General features: G+C 36.1%; 1 protein-coding gene across 8 annotated transcripts in view; it reads left to right on the top strand.

The window, feature by feature from the left end:
* Nucleotides 1–11,705, top strand: part of LOC105187233 (uncharacterized protein CG43867) — a 159,957-nt gene extending 148,252 nt beyond the window's left edge. For 6 of the 8 annotated variants that reach the window (XM_025304561.1, XM_025304562.1, XM_025304560.1 and 3 more), the window contains 8 exons: nt 5,310–5,602; nt 5,784–6,117; nt 6,284–6,523; nt 6,667–6,803; nt 8,241–8,370; nt 10,641–10,850; nt 10,926–11,061; nt 11,142–11,705. In XM_025304561.1, the coding sequence (XP_025160346.1) occupies nt 5,310–5,602; nt 5,784–6,117; nt 6,284–6,523; nt 6,667–6,803; nt 8,241–8,370; nt 10,641–10,850; nt 10,926–11,061; nt 11,142–11,206 (1,545 nt within the window). In that variant the 3' untranslated portion in view covers nt 11,207–11,705. The remainder of the gene's footprint in view (nt 1–5,309; nt 5,603–5,783; nt 6,118–6,283; nt 6,524–6,666; nt 6,804–8,240; nt 8,371–10,640; nt 10,851–10,925; nt 11,062–11,141) is intronic. The other 2 variants (XM_025304564.1, XM_025304563.1) reach the window with 1 other exon arrangement.
* The last annotated feature ends 2,004 nt before the right edge of the window (nt 11,706–13,709 follow it).

Below are 13,709 nucleotides of genomic sequence, written 5' to 3'. Positions count from 1 at the left end.
ACTGTCATCGTCACTACTCTCGCTATTGTTCTTTTTCTTATCATATGATTCATCACATTGCACGTCGCGTTTATGGCCTGCTAGGTGGTGAAGGTACCGAACGAATATATGCCTGAAATTTTTCTACCTCGCATTTCTCAGTATCTCAAAGACGTTCGCTTTGAATTCTTTGAATTCAAGTTTTCTCCGTTCATTCTAGACGGCTACCGAGTTTCCATTCTTCACGTCGGATTGTCGTTTCTGATCAACGTTTACTATGTTCGTCGCGGACATACTTCTTCAGCGTTTTGTTCGGTAATAAGAGCAGATATGTATATATACAGAACGTTTAAAAAAAGGATGCAAGATTTAAAGAGCAAATGGTACGCACAAAATGGAGGGAAAAGTCCTAATAAACATTGATTGAGAAATTAATGACAATTGTTTATTTTAATTAAAGCAAGTGAAGATTTTCTACGCGTCCAGTTCAGCAGTGCAGTTAAAAAGAACAGATCCTTTGTATTCTCTGGTGTAACTTGTCTATGTCATTCATCGGTAAAGAGAACACCGTGCTTTTAAGAAATCCCCATAAAAAAATCCAGGGGATTTAAACCAGGAGAGCGAGGGGACCATGAGACTAGTCCATCTCATCCAGTAAGCGCCAGAAGCGAGTAAGTCAGTTGCTTTAATTAAAATAAATAATTGTTCATAATTCGGAAAACATCAATTTTTCGATCTATGTTCACTAGGACTTTTTTCCTCCACTTTGTGGGTATTGCCTGCTCTTGAAATCCTCTTTTTTTAAACATCTTGTATATAATATATTATACAGGGTATATAAAAAGTACTGGGACGGCGAAATACCTCGAAAATTACGCATTTTAGAAAAAAAAATATTTCAGACAAAAGTTGTCGACTTATCGATCTTTGGAAATTTCAAAATCATCAAATTAACAAAAGTCTGGACGCTATTATAACAATATATTCTAGAGAGTAAATAGAGTAAAAAAGTCTAGTACCATTTTCTCTTCCGATAAATAGTTAGCGAGATATCGTAAGTTAAATATTGAAAAATTTACCAAGTTTTCCTTAAATATCTCAGAAAATAATAAGAAAATAAAGAAATGTTTCAAACAAAAGTTGTTCACATCAATTGGTAAAAGAAGATGGTATAATAGAAAATTAGGGTTTCCATTTGAGAAAAGTAATAACCACTGAATATTCGCTCGAAAGTGACGCCATCTGTAAAATGATATAGTTGTTTTATGCCGTATAACTTTTGTCTGAAACATATTTTCCTAAAATGCTTAATTTTCGAGATATTTTGCTGAGCCGTTACTTTTTATATACTCTGTATATCGGTCCAAATCGGTAGCCATCACGTTGTTTCAATTTCACTCATGGACCGAAATACCGGAACGGTGATCGACTTCGAACAGAATGATACCGAGACGGGAATCGGGAATCCTCTAACATAGTTCTGGTTGGAACCGACAAACGCAGCTTGTTAGGGAACTATTTGGCTGGGAAATGCGAATAGTCCGCGATAGCTCTGAAGAAAAGACAAACTCCTCATTGTGCGATTCTCAAGTGGAGTCCTTATCGTTTCGTGTTTAAGATCGACCCAACGGCAAATCGCTTGGAAAAAAACACTCGGCTACGAACGATACTTATCGTATGCGAACCGGTTTGGCAATCAGACGTGTAACTTCATCAACAGAGAATTACCGGATCGTAACACTCGATTATGCGATCATTATGCGAGCAATCATCAGCTTATGTGTCTCTGGCATCCATAAGCCCGGAAACGCTGATAAAAATAAAGATACTAAAATGGATACCTTATAATAATTCTGTTTCGCAACTTCATAATTTACAAGATGATGTTTAATGGAGTTATGAACACCTAAAGTCAAGATACTCAATTTTTTTAACCCTTAGTAAATTGAAGATAAATTGTAGAAAGATTTCTTCAGAAAGTAAATTATATAGGAAACTTCCATTTTTTACTCGGAAGAGACGAAAATGTTCCATTTTGTCTAGTTCGTCGATTTTGTCGATAAAAATTATGTTAGATTACCTAAACTAAATCTGAAAAAAGGGTTTGAAAACTTTTTTGAAGTATCCACACTTTGTTATGACTTTTGTTGTTCTTTAAGTCTTTTTTTTATAATCTCGATAATTTTCACAACGAAAACGACAAGATAGACAAAATGGAAAATTTTCGTCTCTTCCGTAAAAGATTGAAGTCCTCTATACAATTTACTTATCGGGAAGAAATTTCTCTACAATTTCTTATTTCCCAACTGCTTAAAGAAAAATAAAGCATCTCGATTTCGATTGCTCATACAACTCCGTGAGAAATCATCGCCCAGCAGTGCAGAAAATGGATTCCTAAAGTTGAAACTTTGCTCTACCATAAATGCCTATTTTATGAATGTGAGCACCCAAAAAAAATAATTTCAGAATAAGCGGAATCATCTAAATTTTAAAGGATTTTACTCTTATGTATGGCCTCAAGAGGATTCCTCTAAGATTAAGAGGAAAATATTATTTATTTATTTGTTTATTTATTTATTAATAATATACGGATCTGACCCCTTTGGTATACAGCAGTTGAGACAATAGTGTAACGAGTAAGAAGATTCTCACATAATAAATAGGGAAAAAAGTACAAAAATGAAAAAAAAAGAAAAAGAAAGAAAGAAAGAAAAGAAAGGAAAGAAAAATATAAGAGAGAAAAAAATTATAAACACATTATTCTTAAAGTTAGAAGAACTATATGTATAATGCAAATCTTATTAATTGTAATATAAATTTCCTCCTATACACAGATTATTTAATATTTTTTTAAGAGGATTATTATTTATTCTTACTGTACTTTTTTCTTACTGATTAATTTGAAAAAATTATTATAATGTATGGCGAAAAGTAATATCAAAAGTAATATATATAGATGCATCCAATTCTACAATAAGTAGGCATGAATGAAATAAGATCATCATAACAAATAAATTTCCAGTCAATTTTGTTATGGATTGCATAGCTACAAAGATGTTCATCATAACCAATTGTATAAAACATAGTTAAAAGAAAGAATATATTATTCAACTTCTTACAATAGATTATAAGCTATATTTAACCAAATATAAGTAAATTATCTTCGTTATATGTTACAGCAACACACATATCTTTTCTAAAAAGCGTTCCAAATATTCTGACCCATGAGCATACGAGCCCTTTTCGTTCATGTCTGAAGATACAGCATGACTGAACAAAAGAAGCCGACATTCAAGTCAACATATTCCTTTTCATATAAGAGGAAAATTAATTGAAATAAAAAGAAAATAGTTAAAATAATACCTAGTAAATTTTAGACCAATGGTTCACTTTAATCGCTTTATCGAAAGAGGAATCCTTTTCCTGTAAGAGGCCTTTCTTAGAATATGAGACTATGGAAAAAATCACTTTACAAATAGAATACTTTTTTTTGGGTGAATACGACACAGAATTATCATAAAATATCCATTTCGATCCTCATTCATGTTATCTCTGTCACCGTTTCCTAAATTACGGATGTACAGGGTGTAACAGCGACATACAAGTCAGTATGACGGGTTGCTTGCTCCTATTCGGATGATAATGTAGAGGTTGCCGAAAAAATCACTTGTTGACTTTATTGATAATGATATTTGCAGTTTTCCCAGTTATGACAAATGCAACTAACTTTACACCGTGATCGTTATGACAGTTTATCAACCGTATACCGACAATCGAGAATCGAGTCTCATTGAATTAAGAAAGATGTTTAAAAAATGAAACTGAAAAATAAATATTACGGAATAAAGCAGAATAAACAAGAGTAATACTTAAAGAGATAAATCATACAACATATTTCCTGGTTTTGCATAATTTCTTAATTGTTTTCTCATGTTGGCAAGTTCGATAGAAATTGGAGATTAGGAAGAACGATACAAAAATATTTAAATATCATTATCAACAAAATCAACGAGTGACTTTTCGGAAACCTCTGCATTATCATCCGAATAGGAGCAAGCAACCCGTCATACTGACCTGTATGTCGCTGTTACACTGTACCTGTATACTCGTTGTCGATCCGACGACAGTCGCAGCGTCGCGTAAAAAGCACTCGGGACTATCCTCGCGCGTGGACATCTTGTTGACCTTCGACGAGAACGGCCTATGCGTCTGCACATCGATTTCCGAGTCTCACATTGCTATGGACGTAAATTTGCGAGAAGAAGAGCAAGCCTCGCTCGTCTCATGTAACGCCAACGAACGTAAACGCAACGCTTCTCCAGCTGTACGGTAGATTTCACGCGGCCTAAGAGCCTTCTCAAGAGCTTCTCTCACTCTCACATGTTTTGATTCATTCAATTTTTGAGGGTTTATACCGAGTATACACGCGGCGTTTTTCATTCGATTAACACGTAGAGTTGTGCGTGCGAAATTTTTCGATTTCTCGTGCTTCTTTACTAACCGTGCCACGATTAATTCGAATTACGCATAGTGGTTGTTACGAATAAGATGGGAACGGTCTTGCATTAAGAGGAAGATATTTGTGCTGTGTGAAAAATCAACAAATCGGGGGAAATTGGTAGGACTTGTTCTGCCGGATCGTGAGTTTCTGATTTTCGTAATTAAAGAGAGTGCCTTACAAGATCATGTTTGGATTCTTTTCCTTTATTCACTCATTTGAATTCTTACCCAGTGATGTCGAGTAGCTTGACACTTTATTGTGTATATCACAGTGACACCTTCTCATTTCATTCCACGTAGAGCATTCAATTGTACTTTATTTCGCAAAACAAGTAGAGTTTGACTTTCAAAGAACTCGAAGGAAGATTTAATCGATATTAATTTTCCTCGATTTTGGAGAAAATAATAAATGTGAAATAAATGAATGAGAAGCTAATACATAAGAAGAGCAGCAAAAGGAATGAAAAAGAATCGAAGCACCTTGAAGGCATAATCCTCGATTTCGGAGGAGAGAAATAAGACTTGGCAGAATAAGGATCCCCGTGTCGATTTCTTTTCATTCAGCCATTCTTTTCACAGGCTGTAAATGCACAAAATCACTAGAAAGAAGTGAATCGTAAGATCGGAGACTGTAAAGCAATAAAAAAGTCGATAGAAAGTAAGGCAAGTAATAAAAAAGGAAGAAATGCTTGATTACTCGCTCATGTTCTCCAAGAAACGTTCACGCGAGCTGACGATCACGTCGTTACCTCGAACGAAAAGTAGTAAGCTAGGATTGGCTGAGTATAATATATACAGGGACGTAGTAGTATGCCAGCATACCATTGCAGCAGCTCCTCCTCTGCGCCACGCAATCGCTCTTCACCTGCGATACGCAAAGTCCCGCGGCAAATGGCAGCGGTGAAAATGCGGACGCGCAATCAACGGCCTCGACTTCTCACAGTCCTCCGCTCACGCAGGGCCACTCGACCTCCACAATCCTGGACTGCAAAACTAACCCCGCGCAGTACGTGCTTATCCAGGGATGGCAGCTGTTGGCGCTTGCCGTCTCCCTCTTCCTGCCGAGGAACAATCGGCTACTGTGGTACCTGAAGCTGCACCTGCAGAGGAACGCCGACAGCAAGTGAGTGAACCGCACCTGAGCGAGTCGATCGTCACACCTTGCGAAGCTTCTCAGCCGTTGCCCATCTTCGTGAGCTATCGCTCGTAAAAGCTCGCTCCTCCGCGATGATCGATTCGATCGCGAATCTTCGTCACCTTATGTAATATGATGATGATAATGATGATGGTTGTTATATCGACAGAACGGAGTGTGGCAAGTATGCGGCCTACTGCGAGAGAGCTTTGGAGAGAACGTTGCAGAACGGCAGCAGAGAAGTGAAACCGTCGAGGATGGAGGTGCTGTCCATACTGATGAAAAATCCGTATCACCATTCTCTACCGCATGCCATACCGGTGCACTTCCTCAACGGCACGTATCAAGTCGTAAGCTTCGACGGCAGCACCACGATAGAGGAGTTCTTGAACACGCTGAACCAGGAGATCGGTTGCAGAGATGTCCATCAGTCCGGCTTCACGCTGTTCAGCGACGACCCGATCGAGAAAGATCTCGAGCACTTCATCGATCTGCAGGCGAAGGTTCGTGGTACTTGCAAAGAGAAAGCATGACTTCATGGTTCTCTTTCATGCTGCGAATTATCTGATCTTCGCAAGCTGTATTGTGTGCAAACTCCAGCTAGCGAGCTGAGATCTGAAAGCTCTGTGACTCAAGCTTGTCACGTATATGTGTATATGTGGATTTCAGCTGTGCGATATCATCTCAAAGTGGGAGACCGCATTGCGAGAGAAGGGCTCGGGGAAGTTCGAGAACACCAGAGTGATACAATTGACATACAAGTCACGATGCTATTGGCGGCAGGCCGCTAAAATGGAAACGGACAAAGAGAGGCTCCTCTTGTGTTACCAAGTGAATCAGCAGGTCGTGCAGGGGAAGTTCCCATTAAATCGTGAGCTTGCCTTCGAACTCGCGTCGTTGATGGCACAGGTGCGCCTTTACATTATTGTGTTGGCTATGTGCATCGCCTATCAGTAACCTGAATCGCTATTCAAGATAGCTCTCGGATCGAGTAGACCATTCTAGTGCGATACGCCTCGTCACACTGACTGTACATCGCGATTGATTTTCAGATCGACTTCGGGGAATACAACAATGACAAAGCGCGTGGCAGTGGCCCCGGAAGCAACCCGCATCATCTCGTCTTGCAAGCCCTGGATAAATTCTACCCGATACGCTATCGAACCAATATTACGGCCGATCAATTGAGGTGCGTAGGTACATAGAGAGAAAAATATCGTTCCATTGCTGAGAAAAGCAATTGCTCCATTTACTCGTCTTCTTTCAATGGTTCTTCCTATGGTTATCTTCAACAAAGAATATTTTCTTCATAATAGTCCTAAATTACAGGATGTCTAAAAAAATCAGCTTTAACAGCTGATAACTCACATAATTTTCTTTCAGATTTAACCGATTTTAAATAATGTATGAAGCTAGCTTCCTTTGAATAAAGGAAATTTATCCTAAACTGCTAATGGAAAATTTGAAGATGCGGTTGAAGTATAAAGACAGTTTAGGAAGGAGTTTCAAACAGATCTACCCACGCGATTTACCATCACTTGAATTAGACATAAATTTGAAACAGATAAAACTGTTCAAAATGGTCACAGGAAACATAGAAAACACCGACGAGACCTACAAGACAAGAAAGGTTGATGGAAATGCATCACCAGAGTTCGAAAAAATCTGTGCGATAAGCGGTACGTGAGATAAGAATTTCAAAATCAAGTGTCCATCGCATTTTGAAGCACTTTTTGTGGAACATTCTTGTTAGACATTCTGAGCAGTTCCATCTATTTCAAACTGCTCTCTAATTCGAGTAATGGTAAGTCGCGTAAGTGGATCTGAAACTCTCTCTTAAACTATCTTTTTACCTCAACTGCGTTTTAAAATTTCCAGTAGCACTTTGGGATAAATTTTCTTTATTCAAAACTTAGTCTAACTTCCCATCATTTCAAATCGATTAAATCTCAAAAGAATAGAAAATTATGCAAGTTATCAGCTGTTAAAGTGTGTATACATTTTTTTTAGACACCTTGTATATTCATGCATTTTAAAAAACTTCATTATCATATATTCGAGAGAAGAAAATTTATTCTTTTTCAAGAATATTTTGCAAAATCTATATTCTATAAAGGAAACACAAATATCATTTTCCACTGCTGAGTAAAGCAATTGTTCAATTCATTTGCCTTCTTTCAATGGCTCTTCTAATAGTTATCTTCGACAAAGAATATTTTCTTTACAATAGTCCTAAAATATATACTCATCATACATTTTAGAAAAATTCATTTCAAATCATGCATTCGACAGAAGAATTTATTTTCAAAAATATTTTACAAAATCTATATTTTATTCTTTAGAGGCAACACAAATCAGGCTTTTGCTTTGATTTAATATTCTTACTTCAAGTACTAATTTCACTAAAATTCAAAATGTACTTTGAGTAGATTTTTGATACTTATATGATGAAATGATAATAGATTGCAAATATATAGCTTGTGAAATATTTTAAACAAACGAATTCACTAGAATGTATTTTTCTGTGCATAACTAAGCGATGTATTCAAAGTCCTCTCTCTTTATATCGGCATACGTTTGCATATATTTACCTTCACTTAAAGCAACGCTGATTTTTCTGCATTAGAGAGTTGCAGGAGAAACTGCAGGACAAGTGGATCGCATTGAAAGGACGTAGTGTACTCGACTGTGTTCGAATTTATCTCACATGCACCAGAAAGTGGCCTTTCTTCGGAGCTACCTTATATCAAGCAAAGGTACGGTATATATAGAAGGGTAATTACATATAGAAAGATAACTACAATATAGCAAAAGTACATTCCATCTATTCAGTCAAAAAGTTCTGTTTTTAAGGTTTTATCAATTTGACTTTATTGCATTTAATAGAAACAAACTATCCGTCAAGCAAATGATTATGATCATTCATTGATGTTTTGACAGTAGAACATTACCGATATTGTTGCTTTTAACATTCAACTTAACTATTTGTCGAAAGAAAAAGTGGTACTAGAAATTTGTATTCTATTTGATGCCAAGAATATATTGTTACAATACACCCTGACTTTTGTTAATTTAATAATTTTGAAATTTCCAAAAGTCGATAAGTTAACAAAAGTTAAAGCACAATTATAACAATATAATCTTGAGACTAAATAAAGTAAAAAAGTCTAATACTATTTTTTCTTTTGATAAATAGCGAGATATTGTAAATTAAATGTTGAAAAAGTCATCAAGTTTTCCTTAAATATCTCAAAGAATATTAGGCAAATAAAAACATGTTTCAGACAAAAGTTATTCAAATTAATTGGTAGAAAAAGATAATATAATAAAAAAGTGGGATTTCCATTTAAGAAAATTGATGATCAATTGCCACGTTCAGCAGAAAAAGCTGCTTACTAAGCGCTTAGTGATTATTATCTATGATTGGAGTATTCTTTTAGATCTTTAACAAATCTAGGAGAATGAACCAATCAGAAACGATAATCACTAAGCACTGAGTAAGCAGCTTTTTCTGCTGAACATGACCAATGTATATCTCGAAAGTGGCGTCATCTGTAAACAAAATAATATCGCTGTCTTATGTCTCCTTCCAAACCAAGCAACTTTTGTCTGAAATATTTTTTCTTACATACTTTCCTAAAGAGATATTTTAGTAGAAACTTTAAAATGAGACACCCTGTATTACATACATATTCTGTTAAAAATTAAATCGAACTTTCGGATTAATCTAATGTATAAGGCCGGTTCAACTTGAGGCTCTTGTTTCTCGCTGTAGCTGTCATCCTGAATAATCACGTCAAGAACAAGGAAACCCATATTGAAATTTCATGCAGATTACACGGAGATAAAAATGTTATATCCGTAAAATGACACTTAACAATCGATCGAGGATATTTTTAAAATGTTCTGAAGACTTTCTTTTTGCCGTCTCATATAATGTATGAGATAATAAATAAATGAGATATGGATATATTTTCTAACTTTTTCTTTTCTCTTTCTCTCTGGTTTTTTTCTTCTTTTTTAATAGGTATTTCTAGTGTAAATTTCCTCGCTTTTTTACGTCACCAATCAGATGAGAAACTAAAAACGCGATGAGAAATTAAAAGCTTTAAGTCTTTGAGCCATACATTTTATTTCTCGATGGAATTTTTTGAACTATAGTATCTAAGTATTTTCGAGGTTGCTAATTATACGAATCAAAAGTCAGAATTTTTTAATTCAAAATGGCGGACCAATTATTCAAGAATTTTGGTTTGTTAATGGAATTTTCTCATTTTTGGAATATAAGTTTTTTTTATTTTAAATTTAATTAAATTCAATTAAATCAAATAAAAGAATCAAAATAATACCAACATTTCAATAATTTATTATAAAAAACAGAACCTATGCAAAAAATTAAAAAAGAAATGTGTAAAATATGGTTAATAAACTATTAATAATGCAATGTGCCAAAATTCCTAAAAGTTTGCTTACAAATGAATTCTTTTGAAAAAAAAATCTTTTTTTCATTTTCATTTGTTAGTAGCAAGTTAACAATTAAATATTTAAACTATATGCTGTGTATTTTTACTTATTATGCTTCTGAGAATATATAATAATGATATAGCCGACTATGATTGCCTAGAAGTTAGTTAAAAAAGCGGAACAAACTTTTCGATCGCATTATATAGGGTGTGCCATTTTAAATGAGCCAGGCAAAAATCTCGAAACATATGAAAGATATTAAGAAATGTTTCAGACAAAAGTTGTTCGCATTAATTGGTAGAAAAAGATGATGTAATAAAAAATTGAGATTTCCATTTAAGAAAAGTAATGATCAATGAATATCTCGAAAGTGACGCCATTTGTAAACAAAATAGATATAGTATATATGATATAGTTGCCTCCTTTGAAACCACACGACTTTTGTCTGAAACGTTTCTTATTATTTCGTTATCGCTTTTATATTTTTCGAGATTTTTGCCTGGCTCATTTAAAATGGAACATCTTGTACTATATTGAAACCAACTGCTACCGTTCCTTGCAGCTGAAGCAAGCCGACTCTGTCACCGTTTGGATAGCAGTTTCCGAGGACAGCGTGACGTTACTCGAATTACAGACTATGGCGGTCATGTGTCGTTACAATTACGCAAACATAGTGACCTTCGGCGGTTGCTTGGACGATTTCATGCTCGTTGCCTGCCCAGACGAGGGTGCGGCTGAACAGAAACTGCTGTTCGCGCTTTCGAAACCTAAAGTGAGCGCGACTCTAAGACTTTATAAGTGGCGATCTAGAGAAGTACGTTAATTTTACACGTACAATTTCTTTCAGATCCTGGAGATAACACTGCTAATCGCAGACTACATGAACGCGCTGGGCCACACATTGCCGGGCACGCCGCAAATGAATACTCTGACGCGCAACGGATCGCACCGTTCGATCAAGTCCACCCTGAGACCTGCGACTGGTCTGTGAAAGAGACTTTCAATTCTCCGACACATCACGAAATTGTGGAACAGACTCTAGCAAAGCTTGTTTCTGTTGCAGGTTCAAGCTGTCTTCCAACTCAACCCGATATTTTGAAGTCGACGCCGGATCACCAAAGACCTTAAACGGAAAGGCTGGCTCACGTGTTAGTCTTCGAGAAGACGACGGCGAATGTATTTCCGGAATTTGCGCAAAGGTCCGACTACGACGAGCATTCTCTCTCCCTCGTTTGTGTCATACAAAATGAGCAGCGTAAAAAATGTGCAGTATTAATATCGTACACCGCGACGACGCCGTTCTTTTTCCTTTTTCCGCCGAAGAAAAAGAAAAACGCGCGTTTCGACTCATCTTTGCGTTTCGTATGTGCATGTAAATTAGTATCGACGCTTGTAAGACCATGTATTTCCGTGTAAATATTCGACAAGAAGCGCGAACTGGACCGCAAAGTGAGCAAGGATCGTGCAAGGAAACTAGAAGTCGTGGCTTAAAGAGTGGCGGAGTGAGATCAATCGGGAATCGACCTGTTAACACTGCCTAATTAGTGTGCGTTAACACATCGAATAGTTTCATCCCGCGGCTAAGTATCACGCTGAGACTTTTGCTACCGTATTTATATACCAAATTGAAAAAGAAAAAAAAAAGAGAGAATAGGGGAAAGGAGAGAAATGTAACGAAGAGAAACGCAAATGAGATATTGCGTGAGAGTGATGTATTCACGTACCGTGTATATATTAATCAGAGTTACTAAGTGTTTAGGAGTATACAAAGACCGACACAGCGATATGTTCCTCGCCGACTTCACCGAGTAAAATTGTCACGACCTGTGCGTATCGGCGAAGAAGGTTTACTTTCGGCAGCCGGATGGCGCATAAGTCATCAATGTCATCGCTATGTCATGTAACGTGTAAAACGCGATTCTTTTCCTTTTTAACTTAATTTCGTATATTTTTCGTTATAATCGCTGCTTTTCCCGGTGTAGCGATATTTCAAGCGAAATTAGTACTAAGAGTGAAATTTTATCACAATGAAGTTCGATCTGAGGGAATCTAATTTTGACGGAGATTAGGTTGCAATTAAACGTTAAATTTAGCGTAAGATCAAGCGTGAATTTCAAAGATTTCCGTTGCATTAAAATCATATAAACTCGGATCGAAAAGTTATTAGGAGGTTGAATTAATTTTGGGCTTATTTTGTTAACTTTTTTATCTTTATTTTAAAGAGATGGTTAAATTTACATCAATCAAAATATTTTCCTTCGTCAGCTCTGACTTTTTCCCATTTCTTTCTGGCAACAAAGCGATCCCGTGACGACAGAACGATCTGTCTTTCGAAACAATCCAATCCATTTTTGCACGTCCTCGTAATTATTGAAGTGTGTACCTGCCAAAGTATGTTGCATCGATCGAAATAAATGATAATCAGATGGTGCTAAGTCTGAAGAATATGCTGGATGCGGAAGGATTTCCCATTTGAGCTTTAACAATGTTTGTTTAACGATTAAAGCAACATGTGAACGAGCATCATCATGCAAAAGAATCACTTTGCGTCTATTGCTGACTATCGTTGACTTTTTTTGCATCAATTCATCATTCAATTTGTTCAATCGTTGCTGGTATCGCTCCCCCGTAACTGGTTCATTCGATTTTAGAAGCTTATAGTACACCACACCTTCCATATCTCACCAAATACAGAGCATTGCTTTATGATCGTGAATGTTTCATTTTGGTGTCGGTATTGATGATTGCCCTGAATCAATTCATGATTTTTCGCTTTAGATTATCAAAATAAATTCACTTTTCACCTCCAGTTATAATTCGCCACAAAAAACTGTTTTGTCTGACAAGCAAAGATATGGTGATATTCAAACGACTTGTACTTGCACTTGATTCATGTGGAATCTATTTGCCTTCCTTCTGAATTTTTCCCACGGCGTGTAAGCATTTAGAAATTGTTGATTTATCGACACTGAGTTGTTCAGCCAATTGTTTTTCCGTTTCCGGTGTTTTCATTCAATAACGCTTGTAATTCAGAATTTTCTTTTTTTTTGTTGACCAGTATTTTTGAATCGTTAAAACCAAAATTTACAGTTGGAATACGATAGAGCTTGATCACCACAAATTGTAACAAGTATTTCGTGAGCTTCAGTTGCAGATTTTTTCAAATCAAACAAAAAAGATAACGAATGTCAAAAATGCAATTTTGTACGATCCATTTTAGACGCATATATAATAACAATGAAACTATCAGTAACAATAGCGCGCAAATTGTCATATGTCATAGAAAAATGTCAAATCTTTCAGCGTTGCCAGATTTCTACATTCGCACTAACCATTAATTAGAGCTATCTATTGCTAAGGGCCAAAACTAATTCAACCTCATATATATATATATATATATATATATAGATTCGAGAGTGCAATTAATTTTAGATTAAACACTTCGATTCGATCCCGACACGTATGAATGAAAACAGGGAGTTGAAAAGAGGGGACACCGTTTTACTTTAACCAGATAAGTCGGAGTATCGAATAGAGATGGCAGATGAATCTTGTAAACGGAAGCATTTTACATTCCGTTTACCCGCAGAGAGAGAGACTGATTACTTTCTTCTCGTTTTATCTTCGAATC

The sequence above is a fragment of the Harpegnathos saltator genome, unplaced genomic scaffold (genome assembly GCF_003227715.2).
Source record: "Harpegnathos saltator strain DR-91 unplaced genomic scaffold, Hsal_v8.6 scaffold627, whole genome shotgun sequence".
NCBI lineage: Eukaryota > Metazoa > Arthropoda > Insecta > Hymenoptera > Formicidae > Harpegnathos > Harpegnathos saltator.
Note: the sequence above shows the minus strand (reverse complement) of the source record. Positions and strands in the feature narration are given on the sequence as shown.